Source organism: Cynocephalus volans, chromosome 1 (genome assembly GCF_027409185.1).
Source record: "Cynocephalus volans isolate mCynVol1 chromosome 1, mCynVol1.pri, whole genome shotgun sequence".
NCBI lineage: Eukaryota > Metazoa > Chordata > Mammalia > Dermoptera > Cynocephalidae > Cynocephalus > Cynocephalus volans.
In genome coordinates, this window is record NC_084460.1 from 249,850,562 (window position 1) to 249,876,709 (window position 26,148).

Genomic DNA, 26,148 nt, shown 5'->3' on the forward strand with positions numbered 1-26,148 from the left:
TTTTTCTATATTTTCAAATGTTTCTACCATGATAGGACAAAACAAACGTGTAAACTTTAAAAGACATTAATTTAACATTAGTTTTTGTTGAAAATGCAGAAATAAAAACTAAACAGTATGACTTAACTAATAATCATTTTACAATAAACTTCCCTGATAGGCTAATGCTAATTTGAAAAAAAACTGAAGTCCCCATTGCTTAACTGACATATTTTTTAAATCACTTTATTTTTATTCAAAAAGGAAAAAATAGAACCATACAGTGTCAGACTGTGCAGGATTAAGCATTGTACTAGGTGCGCTGATGAGACTCAATAATTGGGCATTTCTCCACTGGTCAGCTGAAAGATTCCTTCGAGGATATACCATCTGAAGAGAAATTAGTGCATCTGAAAGAGACTAATTAAAATAGGAAAAAGAAAGCTGAAGAATAAGACTCTTTTTTTCCTTTTCCATTTAAATTCCAGGTACAACTGCTAAGTGTTTCTAACTTTACCATCATAAAACAAGAGGCTAATTACAACCATGATCTCTATAATATCTGAGTTAGGTCGTAGCTCCCCTCCTTTAATTTCTTTTTCTTTTTCTTTTTTTTTAATAAAAGCTACATCAATTCTGTATTCCCAGGCAAAGTAAATTGTTAATTTAAGTTTTAAAATCCTGGCAAATGCGTGATAGGCTTTCTATCAAAACTCTTGAGATATCATGGAATATCAGAAAAATAAAGATTAGAAAATAACTGATCTTATTCAAGTGAACAATTCTCCTAAGTAATTATCAATAATCTACTATATGCTGAACATTGTACTAATGCCTATGGAGAATTTTTTAAAAAGAGCCAAAAGCCTTTAAGAAATTTTCATCACCTAAGTGGAAAAAGAACTAAATTTGAAGGGGTTAAATAAAAACAAGGCCATACATGATTAGAAAAAAATCAGAAATGGATTTAGAGAAAAAAAGGAGAGGAGCAGAAAGACAGCTCTAGATGAGGAAAAAAATACTAACAAAATCAGAGAAATAGGAGATAACCATAATATGCTCAGCATTTTGAGAAATTCTGACACTTTCATATATAGCGCTGGTTTCTTTGTTTGTTTAACTTCAAAACTGATGATCTACTAGCCTCTTGCAAGTAATGATTGAACTAACTCCAAGACATAAAACTTATATAAATATAGCTATGCAAAGAAACTGAAAAAGTATCTTCAGAATTTTCATGAAACTAAGAAAACTGAAAGAAAATTCTTGTTAACTGTATGTCAAGAAAAAGCATAGATTTATATAAAATAGTGTATTATTAAAAAGTTTAATGCTCATCATTCAAAGAGAACAACAAACAGATTCTAATATCCTGGGCTTCAGTTCTGGTTTTGCTACTATTGCTGCCAAATGGCTTACCTTGTCCTAATACTTCTCCAGACCTCAATCCTTATCTATAAATAATGAGGCTGGATGAGATACCTATAAATTTTCTTTAAAGCACTTAGGAACCATAATACTGTGAATTAGCCCTACTGCAGAGAAGTCATAATAGCAAGACTCTTTACAACCAAAATTATTTCATTAAGAACTATTTTTTAATATACCTTAAAAGACAGACATGTCAAATTATTTCCACAAAACTATTGTCACTTTTTTCTCATTAAGAGACTATAATATTTGGGCATCAAGCTAAAAGAAAAAAAAGAGAGAAAGCAAAAGAGACTATAACAATATAGCTAAAATTTATCAAATACTATGTATCTAAATACTTTTTATGAAGTAATTCATTTAATTCTCATAATAACCATATGAGGAAAGGGCTATTGCTACTCCATTTTTACAGACAGGAAAACTGGGGTACAATGAAGTTGGTTAAGTAACTTGCCCGATATTACATAGTAATTGGCAGAGTTGGGATTAGAAGCCAGGCAGATTGTTACAAGTAGACATTCTCAAATACTACATTATACCCTGTACTACCTCCACACATGCTATAACTGAATCTAAAAACTATAATGAATCATATATTCCTGAGTCTCTATATACTATTCTAAATCTAATTAGTTCTCTGGTTCACAAATTAGATAAAACCACAGGTAGCTATTATTCATATCCCAGTATAAATTTTTTTCCAAGTTTATCATTTTACCTATCTATCCTTAAGCTCTCTCATATTCTTATTACAAGACATCTAAAAACCAGCTCTTACTTTGCTATGGGGTACAAATTCTTCCATCATCTTCTTTAAAGGGTTTTCATAATCCACAATCATCTGACCAAGTCGTGGGTATTCTCGATCGCTTAAAATAGATGTATCAAATTTCACTGAGTTGTAAGCCATTAAACTGAAAATTTTATAAGATTTTTATAGGTAGTTCTACCTTGCTCCATGGGTCATTTCATGAGCATAGTTGTATAATCCAATGATTGCCTTCCTTTCTTCAATTCGAGACAGCAGTATCATTAGTGTCGTATAGGTTATAATCAAATCTAAGTAGTTCTTTGTTAAATCAAAGTTTACAGTCTAGAAAAAAAATCAAGTTCAAGTTCTTCCTATTTCTCAAATTTTTAAGCACACAAAAATCTTCACAGCAGCTACTGAAAGCTAATAATTTTCTATAGTTACTTATTTTATCCCCCATTTCTGAAATTCTAATTCCTTTCATTAAAAACATATAAAATCGGGGAGTTACAAATGACAGTTTGTATATGTGACACAATTTTACGGATGAAAGAAAAAGAGCTTGTGATTGCTGTATTCAAACTGGTCACAGTTTAAAAGGACAATAACCAGAATAATAAGAAACACTAGTGCCAATCTCACCAAACAAGAAAAAGGAGTATTAAAAAATAAAAATAAAAATTCATCATTAAGTCAGTGGAGATATTTTTCACTTTGACTTCCTATATATAGAAATTGTCATAGTAAGAAAAATTCTATCATGTATGCCTTTTGCAAAGAAAATTATTATCCACTTAACTTTTCAAAATTGGGTCTACTAAAATACTAAAATTAACAACTATTTCCCAATATATACAAGTCTTATACTCAGTGACAAACAAGTAAAAATAGAGAATACATTATAACTCTTTACTTTAAAAAAAAAAGGTACAAAACAAGCCAAATTAACAATACTAAAATTTTACATACTAGTTACATAAACTTTCTCTAAAGAAAAGCAATCAGTCCCGAGTGCTTGTAAAAACAGGAGAATTGGAAATTTTTCTGAAAATGACACTTACAATATCAAAGAAGACTTGGCAAACATCAATAGTATTCAGCAATTCACAAACATGGTCCTGAAAAGAAAAGCTTATTTTAATCTTTTATCTGTATAAATAATTTTAAATTAAGAAAACACAAACAAATAAAATATATTTTAATTTTCAGTTCTGGAAGAATTCCAATTTTATTATCTACAAGTGACAAAGCAATTTATACAATTAAAAAACATTAAATCTACCTTTGAAATGCTACCTTTTAAATATTAAAGTACATACCTTAAATTCCATAACATCTACAAATGTGAAGTAATATAATGCCAGATTTTTCAGAATCTCTGATTTTTCTTTCTGTAGTTGTGCAAGCTGTTGCTGTAAAAATAAAATTGGAATGCATTGTTCATAGAGAACAAAAGTAATTTCACTACAGACTATCTTCTTTTATGATTGCTATATGGAAGCACAAGCTTTTAGAATAATATTTCTAAATGATTAAGACTTTTTTAAAAAACCAAAGTACTTAAGATAGCAACTGCTAATAGTGATCAGCAACTGACAGTGTGAGGCTATAAAACGAGTCAAAGCAGATTAGTACCAAATTACACTACTACTGAGAAAAACTGGAAAATGTTAGGAAAAAACAATTATCAAGTGAACTCTTTAAAAAAAATTAAAAGCAAGTCATGAGCATGATCACATTACTAGATGTGGGAGAAAAGAAGGTGAAAAACATTACAACTTACACTACAAAAAACAATATGCTATATAAATTTGGAACTTACCAAAAAGAACATCCAGGCAAAGCCACGTTACGCATGCAAAATAAAATGTAGATACAAACATAAAATACAGTAACGGTTCCCTGACCAGATCCACAAAACATAATAATATATTAAACAAAAGCAAAAAACCACAACAACAAAAAAGAAATGAGAAAGAAGCAAAACTAGAGTTAAAACATGAAAGAGGGCAATGTGAAAGACAAATATTATTTCAATCAACTGTATTATTAAATGTATAAAAGTTCTAAGTTTTCTTTTAAATCAACTATTAATATAATTTCTGAAAAAATCTAGCCATATTTAATGCCCTATATCACTGGACTGCCAGAATTCCAATATACCATCTTGAACCTTGATAGTCTGTAGTCTATTGAATAGCAGCTTCCACAACACTTAGGAGCTTGTTAGAAAAGCAGAATCTCAGGCCCACCTCAGACCTACTGAACCAGAATCTGTCTTTTAACAACATACCCAGGTGATCTAAATACACCTTGTATGTCTAAGTAGCACTTATCTAGAATATGAGAAAACTAGAAAATATGAGAAAGTGGCTCAAAGTATTGAATTTGCTATCAAGCCCACACAATTTTGAGGCCCTCATATAGTTCTTATTTATACTCACACAGGATCATTGGGAAAGAAATGCCTCCATACATAATCATACCAAACCATTATGACAAGTCAGAAAATTTACAGCAGTGACACTAACATAAGGAGAAGATTAAAAATAATTACACAAGGCCAATTTAATACAACAGCAAGCACGGCAGTCTGGTAGACCCAGCCATATAGGGTAAACCACCCTAAATATTGCAGTCCCTGAAGGCATTTAAAGTAGTGATTATGTCTGGAAAACATCTGTAAATGAAATATCTCATTACTCCCTGTATATGCCAGAGAAATTAAGGTATATACTTACAATGATGTGCCACTGTTTTTAGCTTTATCTGTGAGAGTAGCTGACTCTGTTTTGTACAAATTACGTGTTTCAAAACAATTCCATGTTTACCTGGCACATATTTAATCATTACTACTCCAACATCAAGCAAACAGTTATTTAAAAATGATCCTATTTCCTCAGATTACACTATCTTTACCTTGGTCAACAACATTAAACATTTATGATTGATGCCTTAGTCCTTCTTCCTGCTTTTCAGTACTTTAAAATTTGAGATTCAAAATACGGCAGATGAAAGTAGCCTCATAATAATTAGATATGAAGAGGATAATTCAGTTGCTACTGGGCTTAATAATTCCAATTTATTTCAGTTGCCCTAGCGTAATTATTAATAGTGTCACCTTCAACTTCAGTGTCCAAGTTTGAACAATAAATGACACAGTCACCATCTCATTATAAGCCTTAATGATGCAAACTTTCATTTTCCATATTAAGAACCTAATACCCACAGAACATAAAAGAACCTTCTGAAAGTTATACAACTACTTAATGACAGGACCAAGATTAGAAATCTCATCTTCTTATTTCCAAAACAGTGTTCTTTCTACTATTCTACATGTCCATCACTTCCTTTTTAATAATAAAATTTCACTATAATCTAAATTTCTCTTTCAATTTTATTCCCCCAAACCATACATGACCAGGCTCTACATCAGCTGCAAACATTTACTGAACAACTAACTACTAGATGCCTGAAATCAAAATAATTAGTCAAACTTTCAAAGCCTTCCACAATCTGGCCATAACTTACCTTTCCAATCTAAATTTCCCTAACACCCATTGACACACTATACACAGTAGCCAAAACAAACTATTCACTATTTTCTACACACATCCCATGATTTCTTACTTTTTCTTCCTCTATTGAGATGTCAAAATTCCACCATTTTGGACACATGTCCAAATCCCACTACTCCTAAACCACTCAGTTTAAATGCTAACCTAATCTCAAGAAACCATCCCTGACTGAACTTCTCTGAATGTAAATAACACTTCCCTCCTCTAATAGCAGCTATCACTTTCTACCTTGTATAACAGCTATCCCCAATGCTGTAAAACAGTATACCAGACTAGAATTTTTAATCTCCCCAGTCCCTCTCATACAACTCTTCACATACATAAGTATCCAATGTATATACATCTATCAGATAAGGGATTATAATAACAAACTTAAAAGACCTTTATATGTGAGTGTCAGAAGACATGTTTTGGTAGGTAGGTAATGCTAGAAAGCCTATCTCATATTGTGCAACCATGACTAAATGATGTATCTCATTATCAAAATGGGAGCTGATGTAGACAATTAACCAAGATAATGTACCTAAGAACATCTAAAAGTGCCTGTGAATAACAAGGGAGGTTCACAGATGACTTCTTCAAAATAAGCAAAAATAAAACTATTTAAATAATCCCATTACTATTCACAGTACTTCTAAAAAGAGCTGATACTTACTGAGCATTCATTACGTGTCCAGCATTTTTCCAAACACTTTACACATTTTCCAAACATCTCACACGATCCTCTCAACACCTCTATATAATAGTTACAGTTATATTCACTATTTTAGTGAAAATAAATTCCATTAAAACCCTATATGAAAGAAGTTAACTATTACAAGAACAAATGTGTCTACAATTCTCAGGCTTCAACTGCAAAAAATGTTACATTTTAGTTCTTAAAGTGAAGGAGAGTAGATACCACCAAAAAGTATTAACTTTAGGTTCAATATCCAGAGCAAAATTTTCTTAATTCCACATTTCACTGTTTTATAGTAAATAAAAAGCAGAAAATTATTTAACAACATAGATCAGTAATAAATTGTTTGATGTTAAACACCAGAAAATTTTTAAAGTACTATTTTGAAAAAACTCATTCTATTCACTAATACTTCAAAAGCAATATTCATGTGATAAAAGCAAATATTTTAGTAAAATATTTGTAAAATGGTTTCATTAAAATTTATAGCTATGGATCTTAATCTTAACATTCAAGTAAAATGTATAAAAACTGAAAATAATTAGGATAAACATCAGACATGCAAACTGCAAAGATCATATTTTCCCACACAAATATAAGTATCTAAAATATTGACTGAAATTTAATATTTACTAGTTTTTCATTCTTTCAAAGTAAAAGTACTGGCAAATTACCATAGAAGCCAATGTCTTACTGAGCTAACCCACTGATTTTCAATACAATGAAATGTGGCTATAGTTTTTTATTTACCCATTTCAATTACCTTCTTTCAATACTGAAACTGCTTACATGTAATAAATTATTTTTCTTGATCTACATTATGCCAGTATTTTGTTCCTCTTAAAAAAAAAAAACAGAAAATTAATTAATTAATTAATTAATTAAATGGATGAATGAATGAATAAATAAATAAATAAAGTCTTAATAATAAAAAATAAAAAACAAACAAAAAATTAACCAAATACAGAAGTTTGGCTTCAGGGAAAGCTTTCTTCTATTTCTTAGTAGGATATTCTAAGGCAGCCTTTTTAAAATAAGAGTACTGAGATCTCTCAAGGAATTGTCCCAACTACCACCCTAGTCATCAGCTCTAATATGGATGCCTACAGTACCCTCCTAACTGGTCTCTGCACTTCTGCTCTTGCCTCTTCAGTATTCTCCACATAGCAGCGGGCATTTTAAGCAATCACGCTACCCCGAAAAAAATGATTTTAATGATGGTTATACAAGAAATTAACACTGGGTGAAGAGTATATGGGAACTCTCTGTTATTATTTTTGCAAATTTTCTGCAAGTCTAGTATTTCAAAATAATTTTTCTTTTTTAAATGAAATGAGTTTCACTTGGAGGAAAAAAGTGTTTTTAAAAAGTACAATGGTTTCCCATCACACTTAGAATAAAATACAAAGTCCTTAGCAGTGCCTCAGAATAAAATCTAGATAGGAGCCTTGCCTATCTCTAAGACCTCATCTTTCATGCTCCTCTACTGTTACTCAGCAGTTCACACATTGGTCTGCCTGCTGCGTTCATAAAATTCAGCAAGCTTGTTCCTACTTCAAAACCTTTGCACTTGCTCTTTTTCTCATGTCTGGGATGCTCTTCCCTATTTCTTAGCATAGCTCACTCCTCACCCCACTTCTCTTTAGAGAGGTCATTGTTGAGCACTCTTTATCTAAAATAATCTCCTTACCCCCATTATTCTCTAACTCCTTGTCCTGCTTTCTATTTTTTCCTACCACTTATCTCCAAATGAAAGTGCCTATTTATGCACTTTAGTTGTTTGTTGTCTAACATCCCAACTTGAATTTAAATTACATGGGGGTAAGGAGTCTGTATTATTTCCAGCTGTATCTCTAGAATCTAAAATATCGGCACACAGTAGATGCACTATACACAAATAACAAGTGGATGATCCTCAAGTTTCTCAACATCAAAGTCATAAAGGGAGTCCTTAATTTTAAAATTCATTGCTGATTATAAATAAATTTGATACCAGGTATAAATTCATGTCTCGAATGAGTTTCTGTACACTAATACATACAGAGTAGTGACTTAATCCCTTAAATAAATCCCCAAAGTTGGGCAAAATATTTCATTACATTCTTCCAGAATAAGAAAGCATAAAAGGAAGAAATGAAAGCAACTGAGAATGGCATATATATATCAAATATAAGCAAATCTCCTAAGATTACCTGAAAATCCAAATTAATACAAAGATTAGTCATTTTTTAAAAGACTCATAATAGAACCCTATTTAAAATCCTTTGTAGGATTTTTCTTCTATCATATACAAAATGATTCTATTAGCAGTAACTATTTCAGAAATGCATTTTTCTGAGCAAAGAGTAGTAAATAAATTACTGAGACTTCTAAGAACACTTCTAATTCAACACCTTCATTTTATGTTAGGTTTTTTTTCCAATTTACATTGATAATCATCTGTTTAAATTAATTCTGAAATACAATAATAATAATAATAATAATTTTATACTGTAAAAACTGAAAGGCAAAAAAGAAAAAGCAAAATTAAAAGTTGTGTCCATGCCTCTTTGCAATAGGATGTTAACATCCCTCCCATTAACAGCTGTAGTCTATTTTAACCACCATTTCAATCTTGGCTGGACTTGTGACTCACTTTGAACAATAGAAAGCAGCAAAACTGACTGTGTCACTTCTAAGGCTAGCGCTTAACTTAAGAGGCCTTACAACTTCCAGTTTTGCTCTTCTGGAACACTGCCCTGAAATGCCATGTGTGAAGAAGCCTGAGATATCATATCACATAAAGCAAAAGGCTCAAAAAGCTTTTCTCTGAATAAACTTCATTTATTCTAGAATACCATTTCTGGTTGCTCAAAATCATATGTTTCTTATTGAGGTACAGTTTACATACTATAAAATTCACCTATCATAAGTGAACAGTTCAATACTTTTAGTAAATTTACAGAGTTGTGAAACCATTAACCCTATCCAGCTTTAGAACATTTCCATCACTCCAAAAAGTTCCCTTGTGCCCATTTACAGTTAATCCTGCTTTCTGTCTCAATAAATTTGCCTTTTCTACACATTTCCTGTGAAACAGAATCACACAATATGTAGCTTTTTACATTTGGCTTCTTTCACTTAGCCTAATGTTTTTGACATTCCTCCATGCTGTAGCACGTATCAGCAGTTTGTTCCTTTTAACTGCTGAATAGCGTTCCACCATATGTATATACCACATTTTGTTTATTCATTCATCAGCTGATGGGCATTTGAATTGTTTCCCATTTGGGGCTACTACAAATTATGAATCTGTTATGAACATATCTTTGGGTAGACGTATTTTCATTTCTCCTTGAAGATTCCTAGGTGTGGAATAGCTTCCTTCCTAGTTCTCAGATGTGATTCAGACAGGCAAGTGATATAAAAAGAGACCTCTAGATAAGTGAACAGTTACTGTAATAATATGGTCAACAAATATCTTAATCTTTTATATTGTCAAGCATTATAAGAGGAGCTGAGGAAAACTATTAATAAAGCAATGATACTACCCTAACTGAGCTTATCAATGAGTGAGGAATGTGTATATAAATGCACAGGGAACCCACTTTTTTTTTTTAGGTGAATATCCAATTTTTTAGCTGGTTACACCACAACTAACTTCTAGGTGCAAGGTTCAAAGACGGTGTAAAACCACAATATGAATTTCCACATTCCCTTCCAGAGAAAGCCTCCCACAAACTGGTAATAATATGAAAGGGGTTACAAAAGAAAAAGAAAAAAAAAAAAAAAAAAGGAAGAACTACACAATAAGTATGATAAAGACTACAGTAAGAAAGATCAGAGCTTCCAAGAGTGGTGAGGCTGATGAGCAAAATAGGGAAGGTTAAAGGACAGCCTAGAACTGAGAGTGCATCCATGCATCATTTTTAGTACATGAATACATACTGACACAGTGAATGATGGCTGATGGTTAGTTTCCTCATTGGCAAAGCTGTAAACAGGAATAAAGTTTATGTTTAAGCTATCTTGGCTACTCTCTGGCCTTTTTGGACATCTATTGTTCTTGGGAGATTTCGAGACAAGGTGAGGTGGCATCAATGGGAGAATAATTCCCACTTAAAACCTCTAATACCCTGATTTCACCAATTCTTTGAATTGAGAGGGACCTCCTATGCATTGATCCTACCATCATTTTACTGCCACTCATCCTCTCATAAGGATCCTCTCCCTTTCTTTTCCATCTTAATTTTAAATAGCCTGTCATTATAATTACTCCCTTGTCCTTCTCTCCATCTATCATAATTGTGTAATAAAACCTATGGTAGGAGAAAACATATAGCTATGCCAACTTGATCTCAACCTGAATTCATGATCATTAACCATACCTGAGTTGCAACACTACTCCACTTTTACTGTCAATTCACTCTCCCATTCTTTTCAATGATTATTCTACTCCTTCTCTTCTCTCTTAAAACCTTCAGTTAATTCTTCTTCAACCTGACTCTCAGCATAACCCAACCCTTAGCTCTAGACTACACTAAAATGCTCATTGGCAGTCTTATTTCCAGGAAAGCAGAAAGCAACCTTGAGTTGAAGAGGTTATGATTGTAGTTTAGTATAACTAGAATATATGGTGCACAAGATTCACAATGTTTTGAAAGCACAGGTAGTTAAATGAAGAGGATAGGAAAGAAGATATTTTAAAGCAGATGTGTTTTGGGATCATAAGAATCACTCTTGAGAATATGAAAAAAACTAAAAAGCTCATTCACACACAAATCCTATACACAAACTCATGAAACCCTAGTGTGAAAGTTCAGGTGAAAATCCTAACACTGAAGACAATAAAGAGAAATATGTCCCAGGATGAAACCTAGGCAACAGATTTATGCAAACCATCCAGACTAAAGTTAGAAGGCAGAAGGTTTGAGGAGAGTTGGCTCTAGAAAAAAAGGAAAACTAATGTGCTGATATGGATGGAACTGTGTCCCCAAGTTTTATGTATTAGAAGCTTGATCCCCACTGTGACTGTAGAGGGTGGGAAATCCTGTTATGGTAATTGAAAGGTGGGGCCTTGAAGAGGTGATTATATTGTAGGACTATGTCATAGTGAATGGATTAATAATAGTGGTCAGGGGCATGGTTCTGAGGGCTTTAAAAGGAGAGCACTTGAAAGTCTCTCTCTCTGTTCCACAATTTTCTGCCATGTGAGACCTCTGCATTGCTGTAAAGCCACTACCAAAGAAGACCTTCACCTGATGTGTTCCCTGGACTTTGAACTTCCAAGCCTCCAAAACTCTAAGCAATAAATTTTATTTTCTTACAAATTACCCAGTTTCCAGGTATTTTGCTTTAAGCAACAGAAACAGACCAATAAAGCTGGTATGATTATTAGGCTGGATAAATTTAGAATACTAAAAAGGCACATAACTGTATTCCAGAAAGTCATGGTAAAATTATGAAAGAAATTAAACTGTGAAATAATTTTAAGCAACTAACAGAATTTAAGAAGAAAGAATCCACTTCACTTTGGTGCTAAATGTATTATCCATCTTAAACTCCAAAGTGTGACAATGGAGTGAAGCAATGCAAACTGAGCACTCAGGTCTTCACTAGTTTTTAATTCTTAGAATCAGCATCTAAAGCAATCTCAGAATACTGTATGATTACAGAATCAAAGAGAAGCATTAACAATTCTGACAACATAAAAATAAAAGGATAAGTGACCAAGAATGAGAGCATAAAAAGAGAGCTATATTATTTAAAGTTTAAAAAGGAAGTAACAATGATCTAAAAATATTAACAAAACCATCAAACATTGAGAAGAGGAAAAAGGGTAAGTAAGAGGCAGGAAATTGAGTGAGCTAAATCCTCATCTTTTGTAGCAAAGAATAAACATTGGCTAAAGTTGGTAAATAAAGATACAAAGGAATAAGCACATTTCTTATAGTTTTAGCCGTAACCTCTAGAAGTACAGTCAGTCCTCCATTATCTATGTGTTAAATATCCATGGAGTCAACCAACCATGATCAAAAATATTAGGGAAAAAATGCATGTGTACTAAAAATATACAAACTTTTCTTTCTTGTTATTATTCCCAAAACAATATAGTATAACAACTATTTACACAGCATTTAGATTGTATAAGGTATGAAAAGTAATCTAGAGATAATTTAAAGTACACAGGAGGATGTACACAGTTTATATGCAAATACTACACCATTTTATATAAGGGACTTGAGCATCTGTGGATTTTGGTATCAGAGGAAGGTCTCAGAACCAATTGTCCATGGATACTGAGGGACGACTATACTAAAAACAGAAGTTCCCTCTGATAATTATGACTGGGGTGAGAAAGAGTGGGGTAGGAGAAACTGACTTTTCATCCTAAATTCTTCTGGACTGTTTGATTCATTACCATGTATTCATGTTATTTTGATAAAAATTTAAAACAAAAGAAAATTTAAACCATTTTAGGAAGGTCATCAGTACTGATCCAATTCCCTGCCAGTACAAGAATTTGACCTATTTCAAATACTTTTCAAATATATCAAAGCAAGGCTTACATGCATCTTCTAATGAGGGGTTCATTCTTTTATTTATTCTCCTTATTCAAGCTAGAATTGAAGACTTTTACATGTGGAAGAGACTAACAACTGAATATTGATGATACCTTTTTAAAAGAATACTAACACTTCAGTTAGTTCTCATTATATATATATTTTTAATTTTGGCAAAGTTTAATTGGTCAAGACCAAATATTCCTTCAAGATTCCACTAGGTTCTATACACACAGATATATAGGTATATTTACTCATAACGAAGTACATTGTCACAGCTCCCAGTTACATTATTGTGTAGTAAGATGACTCCTTTTAAACCAGAGATGAGTGCATGGTCCAGGAAGACAGATGTGAAGTACTGCAGAGAGAGACTGTTTTTGCTTTGTTCTGCTTTTCCTGGTGGGGGCTGAACGAAGGTGCGAAGGGAAGGAGACAGATAAAGAGACTGGGAGGCGTGAAAATCAATGTTCGGATTATCACGGCATTTGTCCCATCACAAGAGGATAAATTCAAAAGACTTTAATAGTGGTAGAACTGACAAACCCTAAATGACTAGCTTGATGTTTTATAAAAGTCGAAGAGGATTCTGAAGGTTCTAGTTTAGGTAACCAAGTGATGGTGATGGCTCAAGGGAGAGAACACAAAAAAGAAACAAAATGGAGGATAATCATGTGTTCAATATTGGATGCAAAGTTTGCTGTTTAGCTTATGGAGCTGTCCAAAGAGCAGCTGGAATTCAGATCTAGAATACAGAAGATAAAAGATAGCATACTACTTAGTTGAAGCCATGGAAGAAAGTGTTTTCATGCATATATACTGCAGGGAGAATAAAAAGTCATTTACAAATACCCATATTTAAAAGGTATCCAGAAAAAAAGCCAGTGAAGTAGACCAAGAAGTCAAATAACAGTTTCCATTTTTTAAGAGCAATTTCTCAAATAGCTAGAGGAGAGGATTCTGAATGTTCTTAGCACAAAGAAATAAGTGTGAGAGATGATGAATTTGCTAATTGACCTGATTTGATCTTTACATAATGGATACATGTATCAAAACATCCCATTGTACCCCATAAATATGTACAATTATTATGTGTTAATTAAAAATAAAATAACTTTTAAAAAAGGGCAATTTGTTCATACTGTGCTAAGTGCTTTAGGAGATACTGAACCACTCCTTGAAATTAGTATTATCGCCATTTTAGAGACAAGAACAATGATGCCTTAAGATATTAAATGCTTTGCCCCAAATTATTTAGCTAATAAGTAGAAAGACCAGAACTCAAAGTCAAAAGTCCATCCTCTTAACCGGTATGCTACTATCACAATAGAAGCCACGACAACACAAGGAATGCTCTCTTAAAGTCTGGCTAGGAAGAAGTTTCCTTACTGTTTTCTTCTAACTCCTTACCAAACCACAATGCTTGTGTCAAGAGCCTCCCTACAACCATTCCCAATTCTACCACCCTATCTCCAAAACACAATTATGCTGAGATTCTTACTCTTTTTCTGGGTTACTTTCAGTTAATACCATTAATAAGATGTATTTGTTTAGCTCTGCTAAAAAGCACAAAAAAAATTTTTAATAGCTAAAATTAATTCAATAACTTAAAGTTATAAATTCAACTCCAGACATAAATAAGTGAAAGATGGCTAAGTTAAACTAGGTTCATGAATTAGTCAAACATACAAGTATATTTAGTGCCTCTTATGTTATACGCCAGGCACTAGGGATAAAATGGTGTTTAAAACAGACTCTAAGGCTATGCCTCTGAACCAACTTTATTGGTGATCATGACACTTAAGAGTTGCTTTATTTTGTCTTTCCCTGAGTGACTTTGTAAGCTATTTAAATAAAAAATATAATTTGTTACATAGGATCTTGCAATACCGTATTCCTTGAGAGATGAGATAAATAGTTATCTGTAACATAAAATAGTCCTCTACCTAAAAGATAATTTTCAAATTATTTCAACAAAGACCTGTGTTCTAGTCCAGAATCCCTACATCACTCTTGTTGTACTCTACTCACTAACAATATCCTTATTTTTAGGTACTCCAAAATCTAATTCAATATAGGATGTTGATTTATATCATTTCCCCACTAATTTAGGAATCAAACACAAAATTTTATACTAAAATGTACAACAGGCAAATACCATAATGACACTTTTCTACCAGATAATATTTTCACCGTTTTAACATCTAAAACCTACTTTGAGTTTCTTAAACTGAAAAACATAGGATGAAAGAGGGGAAAAAAATAAGTTTAAAATTTTTGGAAAAAAAATTAGTAACAAAAGTTTTAACATACACCTGAACATTCGCTTAAAATTAGCCTTTTAGAATTTTCTGGGCAAAACAATTTTTACCTGTTAATAAAACAAGAAAGGAATTTCTACTATTTTCTTCATCTAAGGAAATAACAGATTCCCCTCTATGTACTCAAAAGAATCCTATGAGAAACAAACTCCATTTGACGGTTTCATTTTCGAAATAATGGAAGATACCATCACAGATAAGTTAGACAATCTCTTTGCTCAGAAATGCTTTGCTTAATCTGAAATTAAATGAGCAAACCTATTAAAACATATAGCCTGGCACATATTAGACACTCAATACGTACCTGCTATAATTATAGAACTGGTATGGCTTTTATTCATTTTGGATTTTATTTAATCAGCCTGCTTTGAAGCATATGGAGCATTTAGCTCAACATCATGACCCAGAAAAACTCATTCCTTAGTCCCAGATTTTTCCTAAATCTACAAATGGGGGTACAAAAGTTTATAATTGGTCACAAAGGGACCTAAACAAGACAGTAAAAATGATTCAATAGAGTCCAATATCACCACTGTTGAAGCCATGTTATGTATCAATCCTGCTGTCAGTAGTGCCCTCTGTTGTTATATACCAGATAGCTATGTGCTCATGGCTTCTAATGGGATTAAAAAGTATGGGGGTAAGGACAGTTATTAAAGAAACCATCAAAAATCAACAATTTTTTGGTTGCAAAATAGCCTTTTTGTAACAATCTATTTTAGAAACTTTAGAAAAATATTTTGTGGAATTTTTTACAGAAACAATCTCTCTTTTTTTTGGCTGCTGGCTAGTACAGGGAACCGAACCCTTGACCTTGGTGTTGTTACAAGGCTGTGTTCTAACCAACTGAACTGACCAGCCAGCCCTCTTTTAGAGTGCCTTTTCTGAAATTAGGGACTTCTGAAATTAGTGGTAAGTGAACTTGCAAGGCATGAATCAAAGAAATAGTGTTAATTAATCCTGTGCATGCTCTGTGGCACATGTTTATACAATGACCCAAAGACCAGGAATGGGGGGCGGGGGAAGGGCTATGATATCAATACCATTTCTACAGTGTACTTACTAGCCAGAAATCTGCAACCTCCTATCAATCCCGGATGCTACTCCCATTCCCAGTCTTTAGATATTCATTAACTAATTCTATGGCGCTAAATAGTAATAACAAAACTGAACTCCTCACTTCTCATTTCCTAACCCAAGCTGGCTAAGAACCTCTCACCAAGATTTCAGCAGGCCCAGATCAAAACTGAAATCACAAGACTTCACAAATACCCAGCAGTACATAGTACTTCAGCAGGTAAAAAACAACAGAATAGCATCACATGGAATAGCTGTAAAGACCATATGACAAAATTCAGTGTATGCAAACAAAAGAATCAGAGCAAATTCTACAACTGGTCATAATATTCAGTAACATTGTACAGCAAATTTTATAGGTTAAGCATAGCATTACCACACGACCCAGCAATTCTAATCCTGGGTATACATACCCAAGAGAAATTAAAACATTTACTCACACAAAAACTTTCATGCAATGTTCATAGCACCATTATTCATAATAGCCAAAAAAATAGAAAAAATCCAATCATCCATCAGCTCATGAATGGAGAAATAAAATGTGGTACATCCACACAATGGAATATTATTTGGGCAATTAAAACAAAGAAATACTGATAAACGCTACAACTTGGATAAACCTTGAAAACATTTTGCTAAATGACAGAAGCCAGTCAAAAAAGACCACATATTACATGATTACATTTATATGAAATCTCCAGTATAGGCACAGAGACAGATTAGTGTTTGCCTAGGGCTGAGGTGTGGTCAGGAAATTGGGAGTAACTGCTAATAGGTGCAGGGTTTCTTTCTTGGGTGATAAAAATGCTCTAAAATTGTGTCACTGGAAGCACAATTCTGTGAATATACTAAAAACCACTGACTTGTACACTTTATATGTGTAAATTGAGGGCTGTCCAGTTAGCTCACTTGGTTAGAGCATGATTCTGGTAATACTAATGTCAAAGGTTCACATCCCCTTACTGGCCAGCTGCTAATAAGTAAATAAATAAATAAATGTGTAATATGTAAATTGCATGGTATGTACCAGCTGCCAATAAACAAATAAATGTGTGTATGTTTAAATTACATGGATGTGAATTATAGCTCAATAAATTTATTAAAAATACCAATTTGTTCCTCAAAAGTTGAGAAGGGAAGTAAAACTATTAAAAAACAAAAACCAACAGCATTCTTGCTATAAACAGTTTGCCTGGTACATCAAGAACAGCAAAGAAGAACCTTTTTTTTTTTTAAAACGGCTAGCTAATATGGGCATCCAAACAGCAAGAATTCTTAATTGGCCCTTGAACAAAAAACTTCACAGTTATAAACAGTAAACATATATCTAATCAGACCTTGCTAATTTTCTATGATATCACATTCAAAAACTATGCTTATTCTCACATGTAAGTTTACACACAAACATGTATATAAATTAAAAGATTCTCTGAAGAACTCATGTCACAGAGATTTTATGAGCCATGAGAAAAAGAAGTGTATATAGAATTAAATATAAGGCAGATTTTCTTAACAAAATCTCTCCTTTAGAATGAGTGTATAATTTTTCAGATGAGTGAGCCAGTTAATGTCAATAAGTAAAAAAGAGTTCCCCACACAAACAACAGTGTTCTAAGAAGTGCATGCATTTTAACACCCATTTTATAATCTGGAACTAATTGTGATGCCTTAATATACCAATTATAAAACACAATCTTCTTTGAAATCAAGACCTCTACTGACCTGAACTCCCCAAAACACAGATTTTTTTAAAAAATTACTTATAAAGCACTTTCCCTGACTTATTTTTAATAATTCTAACTGGCATTTTCCTTCTACATTAAAATGTTTTTAAGTAAAAGTGGTATCACCAGGCTAAATACCAATCTTCAATAAACAAACAGGATTTGAGAAAACAAAAAGATAATGATATATCTTTTAAACAGCTTCTCAAAAGTAGGGAGATAATATGTGAGAGAAAATTTCTAGACTAAATTTGTACATAAAGCAAAAGAAACAGTAAGGTTTATAACATGGGAATATATATTTAAAAAAAGTAAAATAAAAGTAAAAAGAGAAGACGTGCAGAAAGAGTCCAAGTCAACAAAATTTACAGGAAAATGCCATGGAAAGGTGGAAAATAACCCTAATTTTCTAAAATGAGTTATTCATGGAAGTTATTAGAAAGAACTATGAAAAGATATGTAAACATACCAAGAAGACTCTGAATATGACTATACTTGAATATACTAAGAAAAAACTTTCCCACCTGAGAAGTAATATGGGGATAATAAAGATCCTAACACCATCACCTTGTTGTATTAATTTTCAGAATTGTTGCTGTCAATCATGAAAATATTAGACAAACAAATATACTTCAAAACTAAACACAGCTAATCACTAAAATCAGTAACAGCTCTATGAAAACTTACTAACTTCAGAAGAAAGTTAAATTTATGACTATAAGAACACCCCCAAGTACTCACTCAAATATTTGGAATATATACATATTTATTACCTTGCTCTTGTTGTAACTTGAAAGTGTATAAGAAATTAACCTTATGTTTACTATAATAAAATGGCAATGTAGCTAAGAGTCATTTTTCCAGTTTCAGAGATAAGAATATTGTCTCGAAAAGCACTTGATCGATGTATATAATGGGTACACCAAAATGTAAAAAATTAGATAAATAAGAGCTACTGCAGACACTATACTGACCATTGCTTTCCTTATAGATGGCTAAAATCAAGTAATAGAAAAATGTAGATGACTTACATTGTTGTTGCGGGTTTCTACAGCAGGGAATTTTCTGACTATGAATTTCACAGCAGATTCCAGGTTTTTGTCAATTAGGTAGGATGGTTTTGCCTTGGGGTCTCCACATGCCTATAAAACAACAGTAATAAAGAAAAGTGAAATGCATCCTTCTTCTAAAATCAAGGAGTAATAGCAAATCTGCAATCAGAAATTAGATATTTATTGTTTTTGGTGAGCAGGTGATAAAATGAATAGGCAAAGTGCAGGGATTGTCACAGCTGAAATATGCAATGGGAGACAGTACAGAGATGTTCTTCTACTGAAAAAAAATGCATGGAAAGTTTCAAAGCAGTTAGCGCAGAACAGCAGTGAAGGAAAAAGCTCAAACCTAAAAAAAAAGAAAACAAAAACAAAAACAAAATCTTGGTTTGAGGTAGGATTGTATTCATCTGAAGCTAATAAAACATTAAAAAATTAAGTATTCAGTAGAGTACTGGACATGTTTCTAAGTGTTATAAAATAAAAGCTTATGTTTAAATGTATTTTCCAAAATGTTTTCCTCATTCATTTTAAACATTTTCATATAAAAGCCCTAGTTCAAAAGAACTGGAAGCTGTAAAATTATCTTTATAGTGCTAAAGTGTGGTGCCTGTTCCTCTGAACATCTGAGTTACAACACTGTTTTCCATCATACCAGCAGCACTTCGAACAATTAATCTACATCTGTTCTACCTCTCATAAGCACAGCAAATGGAAATGTTTACATTTTGACGTCAGCAGTACAGCATTCTCTGTAGTGAATGTAAAGCACTATACAAATGTATTATTTTTACAAAAAACTTTTTACCTGAACTATTAGCAATACAGAATATAATCTTGAATACTGTTCACTGTTTCATTATGTGACATTTAATTAACTGCTTGCTAGTGGGATGTTATTTCCTAGAGAATTCCTAAAATTAAAACGTTCCTATTTAACTTCCTTTTATTCCATTTTTAAAAGGATGTATCCTTTGAAAAGTTGTATCTGTATGCCTTGTGTGAAGGAAATACAGTATTGCAATTTAATGTTTTTTCATTGTTTACTATGGCTATGTTGTGGATTGCAGAAAGAGAAGTTATGAAACATGAAACTGATCTGAAAGCGGGCAAGCGGGCAGAGGGAAGGTGAAAAGCTTTGCAAACCTTCCAAACTTGTCCTTGCTGGGAAGCATTGTAATAAAAAGAGAGAAAATTACGAGTAAACAATGACTGTCAAACTATGACACACGTTTCAGTAGAATATTTATGCACTGCAGACTGAATAACAAAACAAGATTAGAACTATATGGTGCTACAATTTTAAAGGTATTCTAAGTAGCAAGGTTTAGTATACAATAGATTTGTAGAGTTTATACTATTCATATATATTTAAATATTACTGTGTAAGTGTACATCCATGTCAGTTTCTTGGTGCTCTTTCTGAACCAACTTAAAATAATACTAGAAAGATGGAAAAATGAAGACTACATGCAGCTATAAAAAACAGGAGCAAAACCATCAGTGAAATTTTACATACCTTAAAAAGAAATGGTAGCCAAGAATAAAAATAAATCATTACTGGATGACTTTTGCACTTCAGCTCAAATTGAAACTATTTTTTAAATATCATCTAACTTCCTTCCAAGCCAAAATATAAAAATCAATACAAACATTCCTGTATGTTCCAGATGGAAACAGGAATGCAGTAAATCTCTTAATTCTCAAACATAATTAGATAAACACAAAATTAATCTTAAGAAATTTAGAATTTCAAAATCTTTAACCAAATTGACACAAGACTACTAATATAAAGTCCATTTCAACATCATATATATTAAAATATACCTGACTTTTCCTCAGAGTAAACTATCATTTCTTTAAAATATTATTTCTTATATATTTATCTTCTAATTTATCTTCTTCCCCCAAAATATTATATAATAAAATAACTAAGAATAACTAAGAATGACATAATTAAGAATTTGCCCAAAAAAGAAATAGCTACAGATCATTTCCTTACGTCAATGGCATGAAAATCAAGTTTCATAAACATGCCTGAGGTAGTGCAGAATCCTAAAATGATTCCAAATTGTGTTCAGTTTTTTCATGATATGCATTATCTTTCACATTCTAATTATTTAAAAATTCGGCTATCCATTCTAAGCGTATATAGTGACTATCAAATAATGAAATTACCCATTTCCTATGATCACAAATTTTACTGTGTAAGAATTTCATCAACTAAAGAAACGTACATATAAAATGAGAAGCTCTTCCTTCTTACACCGAAAATAAAAGAATGGAATTTCATTTCAATGGAAAAATAAAAGGTTATATAATCTCCTTTCCTTGAAATTGATTTACTTTTTTCCCCACACTGCTCAATGGGTCGTATCTAAACACAGTGCATTGAGAGGTAGTGCGACACAAAGGTTAAAAACAGATTCTGGAATAAAACTGGCTAGGTTCCAATCTTCACCACTTACTAGCCATGGGACCTAAAATATATTACATAACATCTCCTAGTCTACATTTCTTCAACTGTAAAATGGGGAAATCAGTACTTACCTCACAGGGTCATTATGAGGATTGGAAGAGAGATAATCCATGTAACGCACTTAGCAAAATGACTGGCACATAAGTGCTCTAAAAATGTTAGCTGTTGTTAATAATAGCTATAATAATGATGATAATAATAATTACCCAACTAAAAGTCTAATATGAATAGTAATCACAGTAGTAAGTCTTTATCATAGTATTGTACATGGAACTAGCAATTTAGTGTTAACTTCCTTATATGACTACAGTTTCGTCCCTTTTTAATCACATATTTCCTTTATTTACTCTGAGTCTAAATGTATTATATTTGTTGTACTTAGATTAAGAGTTTAGCATAACAGTTGGGAACATGTTTTAAGATAGGCTGCCCATGGGCAAATCCTGGCTCCATCACTGAATACCTGTGTAACTATGAGCAAATAATTTTACCTCTCTGTGCCTCAGTTTCTTTATCTGTTAAACAGTAGATAATAATTATAATCTATCCTAAGAAGTTTTTGTGCTCATTAATAAGTGCGTGTGTCTATAGAATTTACAAGAGCATTTGACATACCATGAATACTTAAAAAATGGCAATAAAAAAATACAAGGTTCATAGATACTACTGTACATAGAAGTATTAGGCTCCATTTTATTTTTTCTGAAATCAACTTATTTGATTTACTAAATAACAAGAGAGACATCTGTATGGGGAATACTCAGGCAAAAAGGAAAAAGTACAAGAAATAAACTATGAATGACTAAAAGTTAACATCTAGGTAAAATATATCCTGGCAAAGAGTCTTAACTAATAATTCAGTTAAGAAGGTTTTCCTACTATATTTAAGCAGTATAGAAAAATTCCAACTAACCAGAAGTCTCAATTTATAAAGATTAATCTTCTTCCAACCCTTAAATCAAAAAATTTCATTTTGAGGACAGAGAAATCATAAGAAAACGACTGCATTTTCAGAACATAGCCTGAACGTGACCATATATCTAATCCTACTATACCTATAACACAAAATCCTTCACTCTTAAAATTACCACCCCTTTAGTACCAAATTTTAAAAAATTATACACACTACTATACTTAGTTATCAATACATTTTAGACTATACATTTCAGAAAGGCTTACACAAAGACTGAATCAAAAGATTTAACAAATTACCAATTAAGTTAAATAAAACTTTGAACACTTCTGTCCCCTCCCCACTCAAGAAAGAAAAAAAGGTGAGTACTGTGCAAAATTACATCTAAATCCCCAAGCTTTATAGCCCTACCAAAAAATAACATTTTTCACAGAATTGACTAAAAAGGCTATTTCACTAAACAGAAAGGGAACCACAGAATTTAAAAAAAAAAAAAAAAAAAAGATCCCCTCAATACCTTATGTTTTACTTTATCTTGACTCAGCATGTTTTCATAATGCATAAAATACTATAATTTCAAATTCCAGAAGCTCTAAAGTGAATTTAAATATGTATATACTTAAATTTTTAGTGCTCAGAACTGGAACTTTATTCTCCATGAATATTCTATTATAATCTTTAAATTCAAAAGGTTAGGACTATTTAATATGGCAGCTAAAATTATAGTAGTGTTAAAGGAAATATGTAAGTATAATAATTAAGAACCTTGTTTCTTGAGTCAAGTGGATCACAGCCTATATGGTTTTATGCAAGTTGCTTAACTTCTGAGCCTCAGTTACATAATCAATAAACTGAGGATGCTATTACTACCTACTTCACAGGGTAGACTGTTAAGATTTTTAAAAGATACAATACATAAAAAGTGTTTCTTTCCATACCCAGCTCATAAGTATGTAAAAAGTAAGTTCTAAATAATTATCTTCTCTTTTTTAAAAAAATAAAACTTTTCAACATACATGGATATCAATAGTGAGTTCCCAATGATCAAAATAAGATTTTCTGTAAAACCAATTCTAGGTCAGTATTAATTGCCAATTCAATATCTCCAAGTTTATTTTCTCACACAACATAAATCTAGTGTTGTTACCAAAAACAAAGTACAAAGATGTTTCAGAAAACCATATCCTATTTTATTCAGGACACAAAATAAACGTCTTAAACTAGAAACAGCAAGACTAGACTTGATATGATTTTAAAATATGACTTTAAAACAAATCTTTCTGTGACCCTACCACCAAACCCCTTCCTGAGCCCTGTCCTCAAGCTGTTACAACATAGGATTACATACCACAGCTTAACTTTACATGGTTAATGTTACGTATTTTTACAAGAACTTACCATGTTGCTAAAAAAAAAGAAAAAAAAATCAAATACATATTTCAAAAAATTTCTTTATCTACTCATAAGAGAAACAAGAAAACAAAACAAAAAGAGTGCAGAGTAAAAAGAATATTTACTGGGCAACTACTGTGTGCAAAACATCTGTACTTTAGAGATTATTTAAATTATCACTGAAAAGAGAGGAAAGAAACTTCAGAGGAATTAAGTGACTTGCTCAAGGTTTTATAACCACTGTATGGCAGGACCCGAATACAAATTCATATCTGATTCAGAAACACTAGAAAAGCTTACCTAAGGGCTGACCAGTTAGCTCAGTCGGTTAGAGCATGGTGCTAATAACACCAAGGTCCCTCTACCAGCCAGCTGCCCCCCCAAAAGTAATAATAATAATAATAATTTTTTAAAAAAGAAAGAAAAGCTTATCTAAAAATGTATGTTCCAAAAAACTAATGTATAAAAACATTCTCCATTCCTTCAATACCTCAGCTGCTTAAAACTTTCATGGAGTAATTACTATCAAGGTAAAAATTTGATCAGTTCAAGCAGTTTTATTTTTTAAGTCCTACTCTAACTCAACAATAAAACACATTCCTTTGCCAAAATACTTAAGAAAAAAATGATTTATTTTTTAATAGAATAAATGAACTGAAAAAAAACATGAACAAAATCTCAGGGGTCAGAGAATGCTATCTGTGAGAGTACAGAAAAGAAATCAGTTCCACCTGAATCATGTCAAGAAAGAGAAGAAAAATACAAAATGTGACCAATTTATGCTACAAAGAGGAATTTAACTTTGACTCAATAATCAAGAAACACCATAGTTTTTAAAGGAGGTTTTTCAAAATTGAAGACATAAAGGGACCAAGATTCTCCCCTGAGTTTTCAACAAATTGAAATTATTACCTAGAGGAAACACAGACATGCACCTGAGATTATAGACTGTAAAAACAATTTACTTATCATTCTTTTATGTTCTAATTTTTTAAATAACTAAAGCAATACAGTGTGAAAATTGACAATAAGTATTGGAAATCAATCAAGAGCAAAACAATCCTTGAATTCTAGTATCAGTGGTTAATTTTATAATTATTTTTTTCTCGTATGTATCACCTATATTTTGGCCAACCAATCACTTTAAATTAGCACTTCCCCTTGACTTTGGTTAGGTGAAAAATAGAAAAAAAAAGAAAGCAGTCCACTGCTAACAGTTTGGTTTAAGAGGCTTGATAAGAAAGTATATTGAAATTATTGGACATGCTTTCAAATTAACTTAACTAATAACTACCTCTTAATTAGAACCAGTAATAGCAGATCTAAAAATACAGACATGACAGTTAATGTTCTTTAAGCACAAGTTCCAAGAAAATCATGAACTTGGAAAAACTTCAACCCATTGTTAAAAATTTTAGTGATTAAAATGAGAGCTATTAATTACTATTTAATCACAAGAAGATGTCTATGTCACTACTGTCCTTAAACATTTTTCAGCTTCCAATATACAGGATCATCTCAATTTATGAAGAAAAGGTGTTATAGTTTTTTAAAAGTATTATATATTGTCATACTTTTGCTGTTTAGAAGTTGTTCTTTAGAGGAACAGGTAATACAAAGGAATAGTTAAGAAACGTTTCTTAAAGGTGCTCTTGAGCTTGACTTAATGCGGGGGGTTGGGGGATGAACATTTATTAAGTGTTGACTATGCCTGAACTAGTAACAGGCAACATTTATTCACTTCTCAGTACCTTTGTACCAGGTACTGTGTTACTATTTCATATGAATTACTCACTTAATTTTCAACCTATGAAGTTAATAAAAGAGTACTCCAAAAATGTGGGAGAATTAGAATATCTTTTTAAGATTACAAGAATTAGAATCAGTAAGACTGGCATAGCTTAGAAAACAAAAAAATGTAGCTTAGAGCCTAACAGGAGCTGAGACCAAATAAGTACCATGGAGCTGGTTTTGCAAGTAGAGAGCCTACATGCAGCCTTACAGAGATGTAGGTATAACCCAGACAACAAAATTAAATCACCACAGTGAATAATTATGAAAGAAAGAAATCAGAGGTATTAAGAACTTGGATTTAACTTATTTCACTGGTTCTTAACATCAGAACTACTTCAGAGGCTCTTTCTGAGTTTGAGCCAGATGTGTGAAATTTTTGAGAACCTTCAAAGATGATTCTATTGTGTATCCCTAGCTAAGAACCACTGAATAA

The 26,148-nt window shown here is 32.1% G+C and overlaps 1 protein-coding gene across 2 annotated transcripts in view; it reads right to left on the bottom strand.

The window, feature by feature from the left end:
* Positions 1–26,148, bottom strand: part of NCKAP1 (NCK associated protein 1) — a 95,832-nt gene that overhangs the window by 62,824 nt on the left and 6,860 nt on the right. Inside the window, exons 2-7 of one of the 2 annotated variants that reach the window (XM_063099033.1) lie at positions 19,117–19,227; positions 3,484–3,570; positions 3,226–3,282; positions 2,364–2,506; positions 2,192–2,282; positions 262–399 (exon numbers count right to left, since the gene is read on the bottom strand). In XM_063099033.1, coding sequence (XP_062955103.1) covers positions 262–399; positions 2,192–2,282; positions 2,364–2,506; positions 3,226–3,282; positions 3,484–3,570; positions 19,117–19,227 — 627 coding nt within the window. Of the gene's footprint in view, positions 1–261; positions 400–2,191; positions 2,283–2,363; positions 2,507–3,225; positions 3,283–3,483; positions 3,577–19,116; positions 19,228–26,148 lie in introns of both variants that reach the window. The other variant, XM_063099023.1, reaches the window with a different exon arrangement.